At 41.9% G+C, this 20,198-nt stretch overlaps 1 protein-coding gene across 8 annotated transcripts in view; it reads right to left on the bottom strand.

The window, feature by feature from the left end:
- Nucleotides 1–20,198, bottom strand: part of CEP250 (centrosomal protein 250) — a 137,028-nt gene that overhangs the window by 6,438 nt on the left and 110,392 nt on the right. For 7 of the 8 annotated variants that reach the window (XM_082227473.1, XM_082227467.1, XM_082227469.1 and 4 more), the window contains 17 exons: nucleotides 19,056–19,234; nucleotides 18,363–18,545; nucleotides 17,850–17,994; nucleotides 16,275–16,421; nucleotides 14,556–14,786; nucleotides 12,269–12,462; nucleotides 11,633–11,760; nucleotides 11,327–11,496; nucleotides 9,451–9,630; nucleotides 8,753–8,887; nucleotides 7,677–7,820; nucleotides 6,327–7,165; nucleotides 5,410–5,569; nucleotides 4,691–5,048; nucleotides 2,710–2,837; nucleotides 1,209–1,329; nucleotides 404–558 (listed from right to left, as the gene is read on the bottom strand). In XM_082227473.1, the coding sequence (XP_082083599.1) occupies nucleotides 404–558; nucleotides 1,209–1,329; nucleotides 2,710–2,837; nucleotides 4,691–5,048; nucleotides 5,410–5,569; nucleotides 6,327–7,165; nucleotides 7,677–7,820; nucleotides 8,753–8,887; nucleotides 9,451–9,630; nucleotides 11,327–11,496; nucleotides 11,633–11,760; nucleotides 12,269–12,462; nucleotides 14,556–14,786; nucleotides 16,275–16,421; nucleotides 17,850–17,994; nucleotides 18,363–18,545; nucleotides 19,056–19,234 (3,597 nt within the window). The remainder of the gene's footprint in view (nucleotides 1–403; nucleotides 559–1,208; nucleotides 1,330–2,709; nucleotides 2,838–4,690; nucleotides 5,049–5,409; nucleotides 5,570–6,326; nucleotides 7,166–7,676; nucleotides 7,821–8,752; nucleotides 8,888–9,450; nucleotides 9,631–11,326; nucleotides 11,497–11,632; nucleotides 11,761–12,268; nucleotides 12,463–14,555; nucleotides 14,787–16,274; nucleotides 16,422–17,849; nucleotides 17,995–18,362; nucleotides 18,546–19,055; nucleotides 19,235–20,198) is intronic. The other variant, XM_082227474.1, reaches the window with a different exon arrangement.

The raw sequence follows: 20,198 nt of genomic DNA, 5'->3' as shown, positions 1-20,198 counted from the left end.
TGATTTATCATAAGACACTAATTAAAAATCAGACTCTGAATAACAGAAGACTACAGCACTATGACACTTCACTGAATTTTATGATTTTTATTATTATTTCTTCTGGGTTTTCTTCATTTGTGTTAGTGATAGTTGCTTATCAAAAACTGTTCAGTCCCTGCAGTTAAATGCAAAAGAATTAGCTGGAAGCATTCAACAGGCTGTGGGAGATAAGTATAGCATTATCAAAAAATAGAGGATGCTGTAGGTTCAGTGGGCATGGCTCTGCAAAAGCTGTAAGAGAAGGAAAGTAAATCCCTAATAGATGCTGTCTCACATCAAGAATAGTAACACTCCCCATCAGATATTCATGAGCCTGTCCAATTTCATAACTGGACCTCTGCAGACCACCTGCTAGCCTTACCATTACATCCTTTCTTTGCTTCTCTGTACTCTCAAGAGTCTTCTCCAAAGCAGTCACCTTCCCATGCAAAGTCACATTCTCTTCTTTGAAAGCAATGACCTCTGCCTTCAAGGCAGACTCTAGGGAGCCTCGTCTGCCTTCTTTCACATTTTTTTCTGAAATGGAGAATGTAAGAAGAAAAGTATTTTTTTTTTGTTTTGTTTTTGGCACCAGTGAAAGATCTACCTCTTCCTCCAGACTTCTAGTGAAGATAGAGGTCATTATTTTGAGACTTACATATTCTTATATGACAATGAATAGATTAAAGTGAGCATACTTGAATACTTTTAATGCTGCTTAATGTTTTATTGGTTCAATTTTATTGTGTACATCTGCGTTTTACTATGTAATGCACCCTGAAAGCACCTGGCAATGAAGTGTGGGATAGAAATGGCATAACTAGACAAAAAAACATAACAAGCTGCAGCTATTTTGAACAGTGACCCCGCCCCCTGCAAGGGAAACTATATTTTGGAACCGTTTCTCTAAAAAAAACACTGTAGATGTCTGGTTTGAAAAACGTAATGTCCTGCAGCTGCTGGATACCTCCCTTTATTCCTTCTTATATTACACCCAAAACTTTCTGCATAAAAGGGTATCTTTTTGTCTCCAACCCCTGCTATGCATGGCACAGCACGTTTTATTGACATCTAATGTTTTTCATATTGTGGATTTCCCCCAGCTTACACTTTTTGAGCAGACATCTCTACTTCTGGGAGATTTATGACACTTCTGAGGCACCATAGTGAAAATGAGGAGTCTATACCTTCTTGGCTTTGATCTAGCCACTTTTGAAGCTCTTCGGCTTTGGCACTGACGCGGTCTCTTTCTGCTTCCTTTTCACTGAGGTCTTGCTTCAGCTTTTCTGAATTCTTTCTCATCTCATCCTGCAAGAAAAGAAAGGGGTACAATGTATGCTATGCATGTCCAATGAAGAGCACAGTAAAATAAGGAGAAAGACCAGGGACCCCCAAAGACTACGAAAAAAAACCCCCTTTTCAGGGCCAAACTATATGTCACACAGAGTTCTGTATAAGGTATACTGTAAACCTTTTCTTCGCCAACTAGTTTTTATCTCAAAAATTGCCCCATTTGAACCACTTTTCCTTTTGCAGGAAAAGGTAGAGGTTCCAAAATCTTTTTCTCCTGTGAGAAGAAATTTTGAGATGAAAACTGCCTACTAAGAAAAACACTATTCTACCTCCCCGCCCACCAAATTTCTACTCTAGATACGGGGTCCACCAACTACTTTTCTTAAAAAATTAAACATAAAAAGCATCAGGGGGAAGTTACATAAAACTGTGTATCATATGGCTTGGTCTCCAGTAGCATCTTAGGGCCAAGTCAACAGTAAAAAGTTGTATAGAACTTGGATTTTTTTTCCATCTGAAACCCTGGAGAGCTCATGATAGTCAATGTAGACAATACTGAAATGGATAGACCTATGGTCTGACTCCACATATGACAGCTTCCTCTGTTCCTAAAATTATCTTCTCTCCACAGCAAATGATGCTATGGCAAAATCCCAACACACTGAGGCCTAGGCAGTTGCCTTAGTTGCTTTAGAAGACAGAGTCATCAGTTTTTGTTGGACACAGTTTTGTCAATTTGATAGGAAAATGCATTGTGAGTTCCTGCATATCCAGCCGTTAACTAGTTGTACTAAAAAAAGCAAAGTTTATCGAAAGGACAGATGTTAGCTGAACCACGGAGCAACAAGTTTTGCTAAGCTCAGAATTTTTTAGTAGAAGCAGCAGCGGAAAATTCAGATGGACAGAACCAACTATAATATTTTTAAGGCATATATTTATCTCCATTCCTAGTGAGCCACATAGAACCATTAGTATGACAGAGAACAGATATGGCATATATTATTATATTAAGCAAGCTGGAGATTCATTTGTAAACACAACAAGCGAAAAAGTAAATTCAATACAATGGTACATCCTGATAATTATTACTATAGTGCTTAATGCAGCCTTGGGTAACCTAGTGTTCTCCATATGTGTTGGATGACAACCATCAGCTGGTTGAGACTGATGGGAGTTGTAACCAAAACGTCTGGAGAGCACCAGATTGACCAAGGCTGACTTAATGTATACTAGGCACCACATGGAGGATTAATAATAAGGCTGAAACAACATGCTTTTTATTTTTATTTTAATCCATGGGAAATGTATTTATGCTTCAAAAGTTTACTATATCATTTAAGCTTGGATGCCAATAAAGGACAGTGATTATTTTTTTTAAGGAAGTGAAACGATTACCCGCTCTAGGCGAGTCTGCCAGAGTTCTTGCCGCAGATCCTGAATAGCTTCTGCCACTCTCTCCACTGTAAGCTCAGCAGAAAGGTCCTTCAGCTGAGATAAAGACAGTCCCGTCCCATTATCCTGTTCTGAAGAAATAAACCTCCTCTGTAACAGCGTCTAGCTGAAGGGTTGTTAGGCAAGATATAGAAAATTCTAGGATTATTTTTCACTGAAGGCAGAATTACATGTTGCAAGAGATATGGAGCTGCTGCTACTGTTCACTTTTTCTTGTAATGCAAGAACTCTTCAGTGCAAGATAAGGGTGGGGAGATGGAAGAGATGCATGACATAGTACCAATAATGTATGACACTGCTTATTCCAAGAAAAATATAGCAAAAAGACACAGAGGATTCCTATTTACTGCATATTTGTAGTGTCCCCGAGCACACTTCTGGGGTGGGGAGATCCACATGACCTTGTGCTTGAATTGTATGCATTCCAGTCCATCTGCCCCCTACCTTGTCACCCTTGTTAAAGCAGTTTCTCCCTAACTTGGAAGAATCGAAGTATTACTGTTAAGTCCAGTATAAATGCGAAAACTCTGAAGATGCGGCTGTTTCAGAGCAAAGCTATTCCATTTTTGAATGTAGTTTCTGACACATCATATGGCATTTATTGAGGTGAGCTCTATAGCCACTTCTGCCTGGTTCCAGTTTGGCACATCTGAGCCATTTTATTTCCAGAACAGCCACATCTGTTGCTTTTACTTTGAAAGGAAGGAGAAAGAGATGGCAATTCTGCTGTGCATAAGCTAGGCTTGTTGACAAGGTGCAAGTCCCATCCAGTTATTATTAAAAAAAAGCCCAACTCTGTAGGTGCAGAAAGAGAGATGTACTACGAAATGTATGGGCAATTGTACAACTGTATGACAAACATTTCCTGTGGCTGGACAATTACAAAAATCAGACCCTGCTCCATGCTTTCTGTGCATGCTCAGTGAGGTGCAGTAGTGGGCAAGAATCACCAAGAACAAGATAGGCACTTTCAGATATGCACCACCTACTGATGCGGATGGAATACCATAACTTTGGAAAGGTGGGGATGGTGCCACGCTACCCTGTATTCTGACAAAAGTGGAATGAGAAGGGAAAGAAATCAGCAGAGGGGTTCCATGTGGAAGTACCCACAAAGCAACAGCTTCACAGCTCTTGAAAAGTTTGACCTCACAGGGTAACTATCATACCCAGTGCATTATCTACACAGTCCACAAGATGTCAGGGCTGTCACACAAACAAGAATCCAAGGTATCAGTGTAATTTGTAGCTAGGCCCAAGACTTGTCACTATGACTTATTTTCAGCAATATTCCACAGAAAAATGATAGTGTTCCCATCCCATCTAATCTACACACCTTGGCCAGTCTCACCACCCCAATCTTCTGTGTCTGATTCAACTCTCAGGACACAGTTGACACTGCTCTGTCATTTGATGGTTCTTAACTGTTTGGCACAGTTGAGTTTTCCTTCTACACAAAACCTTGTACCATCCCTACAAGGAAGTGGCCTCAAGACCTTTGGTGCTATCGGTCAGCTCTGCCTCCAACAGCAGCCTGTTCTTTCCTCTGGGCTATTCCAACTAATCTCAGGAAAGATCAATTCCATCCTGTATACCTGAGACAGCCAATGGCTTGACATGTGCCACATGCTGGCAGGGGCTGCTTAAATAAGCAATTTATACCACTGCTATTGAAAGGAGCAAGGTGTCACTCACTATCTTAGCTTTAGGCAAAGATGGCAACATTAGGGCACTTTGCCACTCCATTTGAAGTTGAATCAACGTGAAAAAGTGTGCCATTTCAAGACATCATATTAGAAAATAAGTAATAAGCACCAAAGCACACACAAAAAGGTACCTTTCCCTATTGCAGAGTTCTGGCTCTGTCACATGTTCAACAATTTACTTGCAAAGGACATAATAGTAGTCCACTTATTAGACTCACCTTTTGCACTGAACAATGAGCTTCGAATAGCTTTGTCTCCTCTCCCTCCATGCTCCAGCTTTGCCTCGGGACTTTTGCACAGCATGTACTGCAGAACCGAGTGTAGCTTAGTCAAGTGAGACTGTGCCTCCCAACGGGCAGAACAAGCACGCTGACATTCCGATGCCAATGCCACTGCCCGACTCTCTGTGCTGCTCAGGCTCAGGCGGAGCTGAGATACTTCACCTTCCAGCATTTTCATGGAGTCCTTCAAAGACTGCTCACTAGCACGGGAGTCTTCCAGGTTCCGGGCAAGCTGCTCCTTATGAGCTACCAAGGCAGCCTCCTTCTCTAGCACAATTTCCCTGAGGGATTGTATCTGGGGGAAAGCAACACAGCTTGCAATGATTTTGGAATGGTGGACTAGAATGCAAAGAAGTTAGCACCAGGTGAATAATCAACCAAACAAAGAAGAGAAGCTGGATATAATTTGCATAGAAAGGAGATAAGGATATAATTTGCTTGTGAAAAGGACCAGGCATCAGGTATTAATATGAGTTCTATACACACACACACACACGTATGTATATTTGGAAGCCAGTGTGTTATGGAAAAGAAGCCATGTTTGGGAGGGGGGCTATATAACAGAAACACCATGTGAAGCAGATGGGGGCTGGCAGTAGGGCAGAAAAATAAAAAGCAGCATTGCACCCTGTATTGAGTTTTTTTTCAGGTAATACCTGTCTAGTGAGTTCCTGCTCTTCTCGGCTATGCTCAGCAAGCAGCTGCTCTGCTTGCTGTAGTGCAGTATTCAATTTGGTGACTTCACCCTGGTGAGCACTATCACTGTCTTGCAGTCTCTTGAGCCTGAGTTCCTTCTCCTCCAAGGATGCAGCCAAACTGAAACCGGAAAAAGCAGGACTTCTATTACAGAATGAAAAAAAACCAACCCGATGCAAGCAACTACAAGACTTGGCTTTTCACCTTGGTTCTCTTACACGACACACTTATGAAAGACTTGGCTATGGCAAACAAACAGTGTGCCAACATATGTGCACAAGACACTGCAATTATTAAAAAATAAATAAATGATAATCTCAAGTGCAGACTATATATCTTGTATGTATAATTTCTATGTAATGGGACAAAAAGGGGGATTTAAGTGAAAAGGAGGCATTCCAGTTACAATCTTCATAAATGGGGTGGAGAGCTGGGGCATAGTGTGGGGGGGGCTGGGGACAATGGCCCTGGGTGCATTTTTCTGGGGGGTGCTGCTCACACCGCCCTGTCAGCCCTGCACTCCTTTGTGAGGCTGGGATATGATTCACCAGGCAAACCATTCAGATCAGATCCCTGCATCGCAATGCAGCTCAGAGCTGGCAGGGTGGTGTGAGAAAGACACAACTGCCGTGCACTATTTGATCCCAGCCAAGGCTGGGATTTTAGGAGGACCCCTTTTTGCCAAAAGTTCCAGATCAGGCAATCTGAAGTGAGTAGACAATTAATGCCCAGTATTAATGCCCAAGAGAAGCTTTGAAAAGTGCAGTTTCTGAAAATTTATGTATACATACCTAACTGTTTAGACACCGGGTGTGTGAAGGTGAGATAGCTATTTGAGACAATTAGTCCACCCATAAATTATGAAAGTTGGGCTCACCTGGTGTGTTTCTGCTCCAAAGCATGCAATGCTACTTTAAGATCTGAATTCTGACGTTCAATTTCCTCCCACTGAGTCCGTTCCTTCTTCATCTTCTGTAGAGCAGTGCTCTGCTGTTCCATCTCCTCCTGCTTTGCCTGCAGCTCCATGGTCCGACATTGCAACTCCTCTTGCCGGGTATGGAGAAGGGCCTGCAAATCTGAATTCTGATGTTCAACTTTCTCTTTCCAACTCTGCAACTCTAAATAACGTTGTTCTGCCTCCTCCCAACGGTTCTGACGCACCACACTCTCATGTTCCACTTCCTCCTGCTGTCTCTGGAGCACAGCCTTCAGCTGCGCATTCTGACGTTCTACCTCCTCTTTTTGGTGCCGCAGCTCTATGTTCTGATTTTGCAGTTGCTTATTTTGACATTTTGCCTCCTCCCACTGCCTCTGGAGTGCAGAATGCTGCTCTGAACTCTGGCGCTTTGCCTTCTCCCACTGGCTCTGCTCCCTCTCCAGGGCCTGAACTGTGGCACGTTGGTGCTCAATTTCTTCCTGCTTGCTTTGCAGCTCTCTGTTCAGATGCTGTTCTTCCTCCCATTGACTTTGCAGCATATTATGCAGTTCTGTGGTTCTGTGCTCCATCTCTTCTTTCTGATTCTGCAGCTCCATGTTTTGATGTTCTCTCTCTTCTCGAAGTTTTCTTTCTGCTTCCATCATCTTCTGGAGGTGTGCAACTTCCAATGCTTTCTGTCTGGACAACTCTTGTATGTCACTTAAATGCTGCTGAGCCTCCTGGCTAATCAAACGGCAAGAATCTTTTTCTGTCAGTAGTTGTGACTGCAACTCTTGCACCTGGAAATAGACAGGAGAACAGCAAAGATGCAGCAGTTACAGTATCCACTTATTTTAGTACACATGAGGAGATAATATAGATACAAGCATCTTATTTCAAGAAACAGAGTTTCATGTCAATTCAAACATCCACTTTAACAGAATGCAGTTTTTTATTTGCTTCATAAATCAAGCCAGACTTTTTTATAAGCATGATAGAGACATTGCCCCATTTGAGTAACATGAAAGAAACAGAATACATTTTTAGCATGCCTATGACTTCTTATACAGAACCAAACACATAGCTTTTCTTGGAGTATTGCATCAAAATTTTTCCAAAACTGTTTCAAATAATGGCTTTTTGGTTTCCCTAGTACTTCAAGTAATTTTCCACGATGGTTTGGGAAAGGTTCCCATAACTTAGTTTTACCCCACAAAGAGATTTCCATTTCTACTTGTTGAAGCAGCTTGTGAAAAACCACATATTTGGCACTGAACGAAATGCTTAGAACATAGTTTTAAGTAAAATCACCTGACTTTGCAAAGAGTCTCGTTGTTTACAGAGAAAGTTGATTTCTTCTTTGAGAGACTTGAGCTCCTCCTTGTACTTCTTTTCTAGTGCTTCTATAGTACTTTGGGCCTCCTTCAGCTTAGCTTCCAAACCTTGCAAAGTATCCTGCACTCCCCACCCGGCCAAAAAAGTTGAGTTATTTTCCAAGGTTCAGGTTTGAGAACTATTTTATAATGTGCAATTATAATACATGTACAGCAACTGCTGCACAAGATAAAATGATCTACATCTCACACCAGTCAGACCACAAATCTTGTGGGATGAAGACTTAATACTTCAGTCAAAAATCAATAAATGACAGTAAGAAGATGAACAATTATGAATCAGACATAAAATGCAAATTTCAATATAGCATATTAAAAATCATACCAAGTATCTAGGGGAAATGTAGGGCATAATTAAGGATTATATTCTACAAAGAGAAATGGGGTTCATGAGGAGCATGCAATCAAAGATAAAATCTTTGCACTGACATCAAAATGAACTCTAAAAAAAGAACAAGGTGGCGGATTTTGGATATATCTTACTCAAATTATACTGGAAAAATGGAGGGCAGAACAAGAAAAAGCTGCAAGTAGCTTCATTTATGGTTTTGTCTAAAACCATTTGGATAAACTTTTGTGTAAGGATTTCATAAATGCCTTAGTTACCAAACGTAAGCCAAAATTTGATAGGTGCTAATAAGATGCAATTTTGCATTAGAATTAGAACCCATCTCCTTGCTTTTGGTTCTATCACATGTCACAACTTTGGAAAAATGCAGGAACTGTCTGAACCTTAATTAACAGGCATTCAACAAGCAGTTCTTCAAAAATGAAGCATTATCAAATGTGGTTGGGTTGGGCAAGAGTTCTGAAATCAATTCTATGCACATAGTCCTAGGAAAACCTTTCACACACCATGTAATTGGTCTAAACTATCCATTCATTGAGCCAACTTTCTATCATGTTAATATGCTTTATTTCATATTTGCGTCATAGCTTTCTGCTGGATTCTTGGTAGATGTCATAAGCTTTTCTGCTCTGGTCTACTCCTACCTGCTCCCTCTCTTGGTTCTTCTTTCTTTCCTGACGGAGATAATCTAGCTGCTGGCAAGTACTAGTGAGTTCCTGTTTTGTTTGGAGGTGAAGCTCTTGTAATGATTTCTTCTCATTCTCTTTTTCTAGCAGCACCTAGATATTAGCAAGCAGAGAATTTAAACCATTCCAGCTGAACTCCTAACTGATCAAAAGATTGGAGCAGGTCCCCTGGGAGGAAAGATTACAGAAAATGGGGGCTTTTTAGTTAGAGAAAAGGTGAATAATGATGACATGCTACAGATGCATAAAATTATGCATGGTGCAGTATAAGTGGATAGAGAAAAGATTTTTTCCTTCTCACATAATACCTAAAATACATCATTTCTCATACAACACCTAAGCAATCCATATAATACCTTTAGGCATGGACATAGCTAAGGGGAGCAGTTGCCTCCCTCTAACAAGTAAATCAATAAAAAATACTTAACTATCTGAGGTTATCCCCCAACATAAAGCCTGCCTCCCCAACATAAAACCTGACGACACCCATGCTTTTAGGATACCTAAAAGATCGTCTCATCCCTTATATACAAAATCCAATCACTATGCTCTGCGGGAGACAGCTTCCTGCAGATACCATTCCATCACAAGGTTCCAAAAGAGAAAGGCAGGAGTGGGGGGATGTCTCTAGGTCAAAAGCACCTATCAAACTTTACCTCTTGCTTGGCATTTTCAGCCTTAATGAGCTCGTCTTCCATATGTGTTTTTACAGCAACGACCTCCTGTTGTAGTTCCAGCAGCTTCCTCTCATAGACACTTTCACTCTCTTCCTTTCCCTTGACTATGCGCTCCAACACCTGCTCCAGTTCTAAACGGTGGCGTTCTCGTTCACCTTCCTGGAAGCATTTCAGCCAATTCCAATAAATGAACAAAAAGAAAGGAAAAAACAGTCTCGCTTCTAGCCACTGATGTAACGTTTACTACTTACCTTAGCAGATGCTGTGTATAGTGTTATGGGTTTTGCTTCTGGGAAGGATATTTATCACACTTTGCTCTGAGAGTAATAATTATCACCTATGGGTACTAAATGAAGGTTTCCTATTAGTCACTGGCCTATGGAACTGGCAGACTGTTCAACTGGAATGCCAGTCCTCCTTTCTCTGTGCGGCCATGCCAAAAGGGTGACTGTTTACAAACAGGATCTGCTTGAGCTCCTAGGGGTTTCAAAGACTGGGAAATTTGGTGCTTGTGGCTGCAGACATCAGCTGCTGTTCTCCTAACCACTGGATGTGGCATAAGCTATGCCAGAGGCACTGTGAGCTCTTCTTGGCAGCATTTTGTGCCTTTTATGTGTGTGTATGAGGTGGGGAACATGGAATGGATTAAGTAATATCATGCTTTTTCCAGTTTCCAAATGTTACTTGGTGCTTTCCAAGCCTAGCTAATATGAAAGAGTCATGAGTAACATTGCAATAGATGGGTGTGGAGAGATGTTAGGGACTTTGTTGCAACAGAATATTTTCTCCATTTTCTGCTGCTGTTATATGTTTGGTGTTGAGGAAAGCTAGAATACAAAATAGCTAGGTGCCTGTGTAAGGTTGGATGTAGCGGAAGCCAAATTAGTTGTACCACAAGGTTGCCAGGCACAGATTTTTCCTGAACTGATCAATGCCAGAAGACTGGGAGATTTTAGACTAAAGTAAAAATTATATGCAACAATAATACAAGCACCTCATGAATTTGTTTTATATTGAAAAACGCACTAGAAGTAAAAAACAACAACAAAGATTAAAAATTTTGGGCAACGTTTTAGACGTGACATATCATGCAACTGGAGGCACAAATGCACACTCACAACTACTCCAGATCCATTTAACAAGGCAGCATACTATTATAGCCATAACACTAACTACGATGTAGTGGATAGTATAAGGAAGCTATCCACCCCATCCCTCCATTCACTACAACATAGCCTATGTGCATGTCAGGTATTCAGAGCTCTTCACACACTTTAATAGCATTATATCACTAATATTTTATCAGCTAAGGCAGAGAGAGCATCCTGATGCAGATGTATAAGAGAACCAGAGTTTAGAGATCAAGACACTGGACCATTATGTGTACAAAACACCTCTCTGCACCCTCTGCTAAGGTTTGCTGCAACGGGAAATTCCTGGCAATCTAAGGTAAGATTCTTATTTCTGTGTCCATCAAAACCTGGCTTCCCCACCTTTCTTCCCCCTGCATCTGTCCCACACCAATTCTACTCCAGAGTGTTGGGGGTTCGCAGAATAGATTTAGAGAGTGCACAGAGGGAGGAGAGGGGGGAGCACTTGATTGTGCACAGAGAAATCCTTGAGCTGACAAACAATTCACCTTAGCATTATGCTGAAAACAACCCATCCAAAGCAAGGTAGTTTAAAAGACTAATAGTTTAATTAGTACAAGGCATAACAGTTGAATGGAAAAGTAAGTCTTGGTAATCATCTGGCATTTTGAGCCACTTTATTAATTCTATCTTCTGCTCAATTTCCTACCCCCAAAATATATATATATATCATGAATTAAAGAGGTGACCATATGGTTGCTTACCAACTCTTGACGTAGTGTATTAACTTCCTCCTTATGTACAATTTGACAGTGGTCAAGCATTTCTTGGTACTTCTGCTCGGCCTGCAAGAGCTGTTGTGCTTTTTCTTCCTTTTCTTGCTTAAATTTTGACTTTTCAGCTTCCAGTTCAGTGCAAAGGCATCTCACCTCTCCTGTAAGAATAAACAAAGAGCAGGAGTCAGAATGTATGAGGCATAACAGCTTGTTTGACCACTGGCCTTTTATCACATGAAAGGAGGGTGCTCTGTTGATATTACCTTTTGCTGGAAGCCTTTGAAAACATCTTACCCTGTATCACTTCTTTGGCCTGGTTGATTGCCTGGATTTTCATTTCCAGTTGACCCTTGGTAACTTCCAGGTCAGACACCTGCAGCTGAGCTTGAAGGAGACTTGATTCCAGAAGATCCTTCGCTGATCTACAAATTACATATACAGAATTTGTGGGACTTTAATCTCTTGCTCATGACATGATAAATGTAATCCCAGCAAAGCCAGTTTGAGTACCCTGGAAACACTATGAACAAAAGGAGGTCATTCATTTGTAGCAGTGCACCAGTCAGCCTCTAAATATACAGACAATAAGGACAACAATCACAGGCCATTTGTCATGCTGATACAAGAAACAATGCCTGGAAGAACAGAAATACTATTAAGTGTAAGTTTTGCAGCTTTATGGAAAACAGACCTGTCAAACTGTGTACAGGATTTCAAACTTGGGCTTGACTTAAACATTTTTCCTGTTGTGCATTTGTTGAATTTCTTTCTGCACATGTGGAACTACTTCTGCCACATGGTTGAACAGCCAAGACACAAAAAGCTGCATAGTCCTCTGATGGAAAGTCATCTCTCAGAATCCAGAGCTACAATGATTGCATTAAATAATTATTCAAATAGGCAAGGTTCTTCCATTCGTCAGCCTCTTACCTGTACTCTGCCACTTGCTCTGAAAAACTCCATCTCTCTCGTTCAACAGCCCCTAGTCGTACTTCCAATGCGGCTTTCTCACGCATTAATGATTCCTTTTCTTTGGACGTCTTGGCCAGCACCTCTCCAAGACGACTTGACTCCTGATGTGCATGCTCCAAATCAGCACTAGATGTCTCATGCTGGTGATGAGCCTATGAAGGAGAAAGAAAATCAATTTATAGCAAAAGGCAAAGCTCTGTCACTTTAAGCAATAATGCACTGTAAAAAGAAATAGATCTATAGCTTCTTTTGAAGGATAGAAAATTGTTCTCACAGAAGAGATGGACCTGCCTAACTGCACATTACAAAGAAAAATGGATCTGTTACAGATGGACTGCTATGGAGAAGTTTGATTATCTATACACAGGAGAGAACCAAAGTACAAAATATATAATTGCCTGAAGGCCACCGCACTTAATGTTTTACTGTGACACTTCACCGGTGGCCAGATTTTAGAAAGAATGTGTATTGGAAAAGAAGAAAATCTAGATGAGTGTTACAATGGCTGCAAAACATACTTTACCCAGAAACACTTATGGAGTACAAATAAGATTGAAAAGATTGTCTTATGCAAGAATAGTAAAATGAACTTTGTGATGAGCAGCACTAGCTACTGAAAAGATTCCTAGAATCATAGAATTGTAGAGTTGGAATCATCTAGTCCAACCCCCTGCAATGCAGGAATATGCAGCTGTCACATATGGAGATTAAACCTGCAACCTTGGTGTTATCAGCACCACCTTCAAACTAACTGAGCTATTCACTGTTCAAGCAGAATTCCATAATCTAACTCAGTGTTTCCCAACCTTTTTTGGGCAAAGGCACACTTGTTTCATGAAAAAAATCTCGAGGCACACCACCATTACAGCCCCGTGACGTCAGCGCGCAGCGTCACGCCGGGAGGGACATGAATTGCTAGCAAATTACATAATCACCTCCTTGAGGGCTGGCTCATCTCCTCCGAAGGCAGAACCCCATTAATTAACAGCACAGACTCACACCATAGCCAAGACGAGGGGGGGAAACCTCAGTCATGCACAGTCATGCACATGTGGGGGCTAAATGAGGACGAAGACCGGGCAGAGAGCAGGGTTCAAATCACCCCACCTGGCCAGGACAATCCCTGGGTGCTCCCTTGGGCCACTCGCCTGACCCACCTCGTAGGGCTGTTGTTGCGAGGATAACACGGGGAGAACCACGCGCGCCCCCGGGAGCTCCTTGGAGGAGAAAGCGGGCGATGAATGCATTGCACGAAATATATGAGAGGCGACCAGGTTTTGCAGGTGAGGGGCCCCCGCCAGCCTCCGCTTCCAACACCCGGCGCAACGACGCCGAAGTTTCCCCCCGGGCTCGGGGAGCAGCGCTGCTCCCCCCCGGCTCCCCTTCGCCCTCCCGGCTCTCTCTGCCGCCCACTGGGGACCCCCCTCACCTGCCAAGTCCGGAGCGCCGGTGGAAGTTGCATGCATGCATGCAGGGCGCCGCGTTGCCATTGCATTGCACTGCACTCCATGCAACGCCTGCACGCATGCATTGCCTTGCACGCCCGCCAAGGGGTCTCCCCGCGGTCCGATGCGTCCCCTCCGGCGCGGATGCAGCATTGCAAAAATAAACACCCCCCCCGACGCAGCCCTACCTGGGGGGCAGCCTCCGCCTCCGCCGCTCCGCCTCCGCGGGGATCCCCGGGCTCCATCCTGCCACCCGGGGTCTGCACGGAAGAGCCCCTGCCTGCCCGGCCGCCGCCGCCGCGCTCATTCCATGGCCGGGAGAAGAGCCAGGCCACGCTGGGAAACGTAGTTTGCGCACCCCACGCGGGCGCGGAGCCCAAGGGCGAGGGGACTACGGATCCCGGCAGCCCCCGCGCCGGGGACGGAGGGGGAGAGGCCGGGTGCAGGGATGGAGGGACGGGTGGGCGAGCGAGCGAGTGAGTGGCAGCCGCCAAGCCTTGGCCGAGAGCCAGGAAGGGCCTCCCCGGAGGAGGAGGGAGGCGCAGAGCGGGAGGGAGGGAGGGAACCCCAGGGGTCATCTAGTGACGGCGCCCCAATCGAAAATTTGACTTTTTTAAAAAAAAATCTTTCGAATTTTTTAATTTTTCCCGTGGCACACCAGGCAACATCTCGCGGCACACTAGTGTGCCGCGGAACAGTGGTTGGGAAACACTGATCTAACTGAACCCAACTTCAGAAGCACAACACTGCTGCTGCCCAATGTCCATGCAGGATAACTCAAGTCTGCTGCTAACACTCACCTGGCTCAGCTTCTCACAAGTCTCTTTCTGTTCATCTCTCAGTACTTTTAACTCTTCCTGTAAACTTTCCTGCATTCCCTCAGCCTTGTGTAGCAACTGCTGTAACCGAGTCTTGTCTGCACTTAGTTCCTCATTTGTTCTCGCCATCTGGTTGAGCTGTTTCTGTGAAGAGGTCCTTAGTCTTTCCAGGTGATCAACTTTGTCCAGAAGTGCCTGTTTTTCCTGCTCCATCTACATTTAAGGAAATGGAAGCAACTGATAAAAGAGCAGCCTTCAATGGGCATATTCTGGCATAAAGACCAAAGGTACCCCTTTGTCTGGAAAAGCTATACAACAAACTTCTCCCACAATTGGATGGTAAACGCTCAAGTCATTCACTTCATCAGTATCACAGAAATTTGCAAACAAGGGACAAATTCATTAACCTTGTTTTAAAATGTTTTATAGCTTATATATCTATCGTTAATTTTTAAACATCAAAATCTTCCAATTTGAAGACTAGATGGGAAAGACTTAAAAGAAATTTATTATGTTTTATGGGAAAGAATGTGAGAAAATATTTCCTTTTTGAGCTAATTCTGCTCGTGTACGAGAAAACATCTTAAAGCTAACCCACAGATGGTACCAGCACTCCATGTTACTAAGTAAAATATGCAAAAATACCTTTCTATAATGTTGGAGAAACTGTGGGGATAAAGAAACATTTATACACATGTGGTGAAAATGCCACAGATTAAAAACTTCTAGTTAACGGTATTTTAGGAAATGGAACAAATTACTTTTAAATTGATTAGATGTGAAAATGGCACTATTTCAATATCTGCAGCTGAAGCAAATTATCCTTGATACAGAGACTTAATTATGCATATTATAACTGCAGCACTTCTTGCTCTTGCAAGGCACTGGAGGATATGGAATGCAAACATATGAAATTTGGTATGCTTATTGTTTGGGCCTTTATCTTGATGGGAAGGTTGAGAGATAAAGTACAAGAAAGAAGACAACACAAGAATCTACAAAAGTTTTACAAAATGTGGTCCACTTTTACTTCATTTGCAATGAAGAAAAAACATGTGTATAGGCCATGGGAACTTGTGGAACAACATTTTTTAAATTGACAGCTATTGAATTTATGTTTCAGTTTATTACTACTAATAAAGCTGGACATAGTTGGGGTTGTTATGGGGGGAACTGTAATTGATTGTATGATTGTTTCTCTATTCAAAATTTATTAAATTTTTTTTTAAACAGCAGGCTTCCTTTCCCCCGTTCTGAATAAAATGCAACCTAGGTAAAGGTAAAGGGACCACTGACCATTAAGTCCAGTCGTAAGTCCAGTCATCTCGCTTTATTGGCCGAGGGAGCTGGCGTTTGTCCACAAACAGCTTCCGGGTCATGTGGCCAGCATGACTAAGCCGCTTCTGGTGAACCAGAACAGCGCACGGAAACGCCGTTTACCTTCCCACTGGAGCGGTACCTATTTATCTACTTGCACTTTGACGTGCTTTCGAACTGCTAAAAATGCAACCTGCATATTAGCAAATTACTTACATATATTTTGTAGTTACAGATAGGTAGCCGTGTTGGACTGCCATAGTCAAAATAAAAAAAATCCTTCCAGTAGCACCTTAAAGACCAACTCTTTAAGGTGCTACTGGAAGGAATATATTTTGTAGGCTGCACAGAATAATAATAGTTCAGCTGCAACAGTCTTCTTACCTTCAAGAGAAGTTGATTCAAACTCACTTTGTCCAATGCTAGAGCTTCATTAAGGGCACTCATCTTTGCAACTGCATCATGAAGGTGAGCAGTTTCTGCTTTTAGCTTATTGTGTGCACCAGTTAACTTTGCAAAGGACTGCTCAGCCTTGTGGACCCAAAAACACAAAACAAAGAAATACCAGTCAATAAAAGCAGAATAAGACTTGCCCCTAACTTTGTTAACTTACAATAAACCATATTTTATCATGCTATCCAAATGAACTTTCCTACAGCAACCTCTTGCACTCCCTAAAAGGTTGTCCCTGAAGGTGAGGAGACACCTCCGCCCAAACAGTATGCAGGGCTTACAGCTGGATATTTCAGATTCCCCATTGAGGAAAGTCAAATGCCTCCCACTCACCAAAGATCAAAGATTCACTCTCTGAAGCCATTCAAGGCAATGTGTTGTGTCTTGTATTAGTCACAGTTAGAATACAGCCTTTGAAATTAATGGACATAGCTAACTTAGAACAATTAATTTCAATGGCAGCACTCGAGTAAAACTTAAGATACATACATATTTTTTAAGATAACTTCTATCCTCAATGCCTCCCTGTGGCATGGAACTGAGGGTTCACTGAGGGTTCTAATGGGGAAAAGACTAGATTAATATCTGTTGGATTATTTAGAATATACCCTCTTAATCTTCCATTATGTCACTGGTTTTCCATCAGTATGCCTCCTTTTCTTCCTTAAATAGAAACCCAACGACTTTACTAATGTATGAGTATGTAGCTTAAATGCCATGAAAAAACCACTATTCTGATTGATCATGAAAAAACCAATCCAAATGTGTATGTTTATGGTTCTTTTAAAAAAAATCTCTGAGCCAGTCACAAGGATCACATGCTTGTGTCAGAAACATGTTCCAATTGCCAGATATATATATTTTTCTTTTTTTAGTACAACCAGAACACTTCTGAGTAGAGATCTTTAGCACCATATTACTTAGACTGGAACTAGACATTACACATTATTTGTTGAACTTCCTCTTTTTTTCTTTTCTTTTCAAAATCAAATGCAGTCCAAGAAGTTCTGACTTTCAGTGGAAGAATGGCTGCAATGGAGCCAGGCAGGAGAGAAGAAGGAAAGTTGCAACTGTTCCTGTTTTTAGCCTCCCAAAATTAATCAAAGGTAAGTTATAAAGAATTGCCCCAGATGCATAAATTTAAGCCATATAGCCAAGATACATGCACTAATGTCAAATGCTGCTACAATGTTGTTTCTCCATAACTGTCCTTCACAGGCTTTACTAAACCATGGGGAAAGAGATGGGAGCATGTGGTGGCCAGGAAACATGGAAACTTGCTGTGGGAACTGGATTTGCAGCTCAGCCTCTTGCCCAGAACAGGACAATACCAGAATTTTGATTTTTTTTTTTTTTTTTGTAAACTCTACTGTTATGCTTACTGACCACCACTTTACAGCAGTTTAATGAACATGCCAGTGTCTGTCTACAGTGAGTGTCTATGTAGTTTCCTGTTTAAATTCAAGAGTGTGTTTGGCTATTACTAGGAAAAGAAAATAACTGTACCTGCTCCAGCGCTGTAGCAAGTTCATGTTTTTCTTGTTTCACCAGTTCTCCATCAAGGTGAGATTTTTCCAGTGCTTCTTTCATGGCTACCAACTCACTCTTTAACAACGAATGCTTTCCTTCAAGAGCATTCCGGTCTTCCTGACTGAATGAACACATACACTTATTTATTTTAAGAAGTGAAGTACATGAGAGCTCCAAAGCTTAACCGGAGCTGCAAATTTCATTTTCTAACATAAAACTCCTCATACAGCACCATACATTTTTTTGGCAAATTTCACAAATTCTATCCAGAGGGGCTCATTTTTAAAAGTGAAATTGGCAGAGCCCATACACAATCCTGACAAGAGGGTGAAGAAAGTGCAAAGATTCCAAATTTCCACAACCTTCATAAAATGGAGAGGGATTGTTGTAAGAACTGGGTTTGTGAATGCTCTTGCCAGCTTCTCTTTTTCCTGTATTTCCCTAGCAACAAACTTACTGCCCTTTGGGGGGGAAAGACAAAAGGCTCACATATATTCTCTCTCCCGCAGCATCCTTTCCAATTCATGCTGCTGTTCTTCTTTTTGGCCATCCACCATGTCTCCTTTCAGCTGTAGCTCAGTATTGCTTCGGCGCAAGTGCTGGACTTCCTGTTCCAAGACTTCCAGCTGTTGCTGTAATTCTATCTTGGATTTATCCAGGGTGATATGGTCACTGAGAAGAAAAAGTCTTCAGTTAGAGAAAAACAAAAAACAGAGATACACTGCAAAGTTTCATTGCACTTGTTTAGCTACTACTGACTGAGCATCCTCCTTTTCCTATCTGGGCTACTGGAGAATACAGGGAAATGAGGACACCATCACATCTGAAAGGCAGAGTGACTTCTTGAGTACTGTCTCTCTCCAACCTGTGGATGCAAACTGCCCCAGGCAAACTTTGAAGAGCACAGACCACATATGAAGGTTTATTTACAACTTAAATAGGTGCTTCAAATCCAGAGAGATATTGGGCTGAATCCAGCTAACTGCTACTAACTGCTGGAGTAGACCCATTGGAAAAGCCACTTTTGCCCATTAATTACAATGGGTCTACTCTGAGTAGGACTAGCACTGGAGACAACCTACTGACTTGACAAGAGGAAAGAACACTGCAAGCCAAGAGAAGCATATGGATCTATTTTACAATACAAGTCTTTAAAGATGGGGAAAGCATTACATGTCTGACCTGCGGTAAGTCTCCACCATGGACTGCAGATGCTGAAGTTGGCTAATGAGTGTGTCTTGCTCTCCTTCTAGCTGCTCAAGTTTTTGGCTTAGGAACTTACAGTGGTCTTTCTGCTGCTCTTGTTGCTTCTCCAGGGAGCTGACAGAATTTTGACTAGACAAGAGCTGCTGTCTCAGGTGCTGCAAAAGGCGGCAAAATATAATGATTAGGGGGAAAGTGAGAGACTGAAGGGGTATTATATACAGACAGAGGTGGTTAAGCATTAGTCCACAGAGAAGCAGCAGCTGAAGACTGAAGGAATGTTATGTACAGGCAGAGAAAGTTGTAAGGTTGAGGTCACCAGAAACAGAATTCTGGTGACAGCAGTAGTTCCAGCTTCATGGAAACACACATTCATTACCCAGATCCCAAACCAAGACAGTGACTTAACAAAGACTAAAATTTACAGACCAATTTCATTCTTGAACTGTGATTATAAACTATTTGCTACAATCTTGGCTAGTAGATTGAAAAGGACACTGAGTCAGTTCACAGAGACCAGGCCGACAAATGAAAGACAATATAAGAAATGCAATCAATTTACCTGGAAGTAAGAAATGAAAAACAGGCTGCCCTAATCTTTCTAGATGTGGAGAAAGCTTTTGACAATATTTCATGGTCTTTTGTGATTAAGGTTCTGGAGAAAATGGAAATATGTAATTCTTTCCTAGCAGGAATTAAAGCAATCTATACTGATCAATCTGCAAATATATTAGTAAACAATATTCTTTCAGATAAATGCCAAATAGAAAAAGAAATGAAACAAGGCTGTCCCCTATTTCCACTGTTGTTTATTATGACATTAGAAATATTGCTTCAGAATGTAAGGAGAAATAGAGAAATTAAAAGTATTGAGGTGGGATGTAGAGACTGTAAATTAAGGGCATTTGCTGACGATGTGGAGTTGACACAAGAACAACCTTTGGAGAGTGTTCCCAAAACATTGGAAGAAAATAAAAGGTTTGGAGAAGTGGTGGGTTTCAAGATAAACCCATATAAAACCAAAATGTTGGTCAAAAACATGGATGAGCAGTCGATAAATTTTTTAGAAAGGATGTCTGGTTTAAAAATAAGCAAAAAAATTAAGTGTTTGGAAATTTGGCT

Source organism: Podarcis vaucheri (assembly GCF_965113315.1).
Source record: "Podarcis vaucheri genome assembly, chromosome: 6".
Lineage (NCBI taxonomy): Eukaryota > Metazoa > Chordata > Lepidosauria > Squamata > Lacertidae > Podarcis > Podarcis vaucheri.
This window is presented reverse-complemented; position numbering and strand designations above follow the sequence as displayed.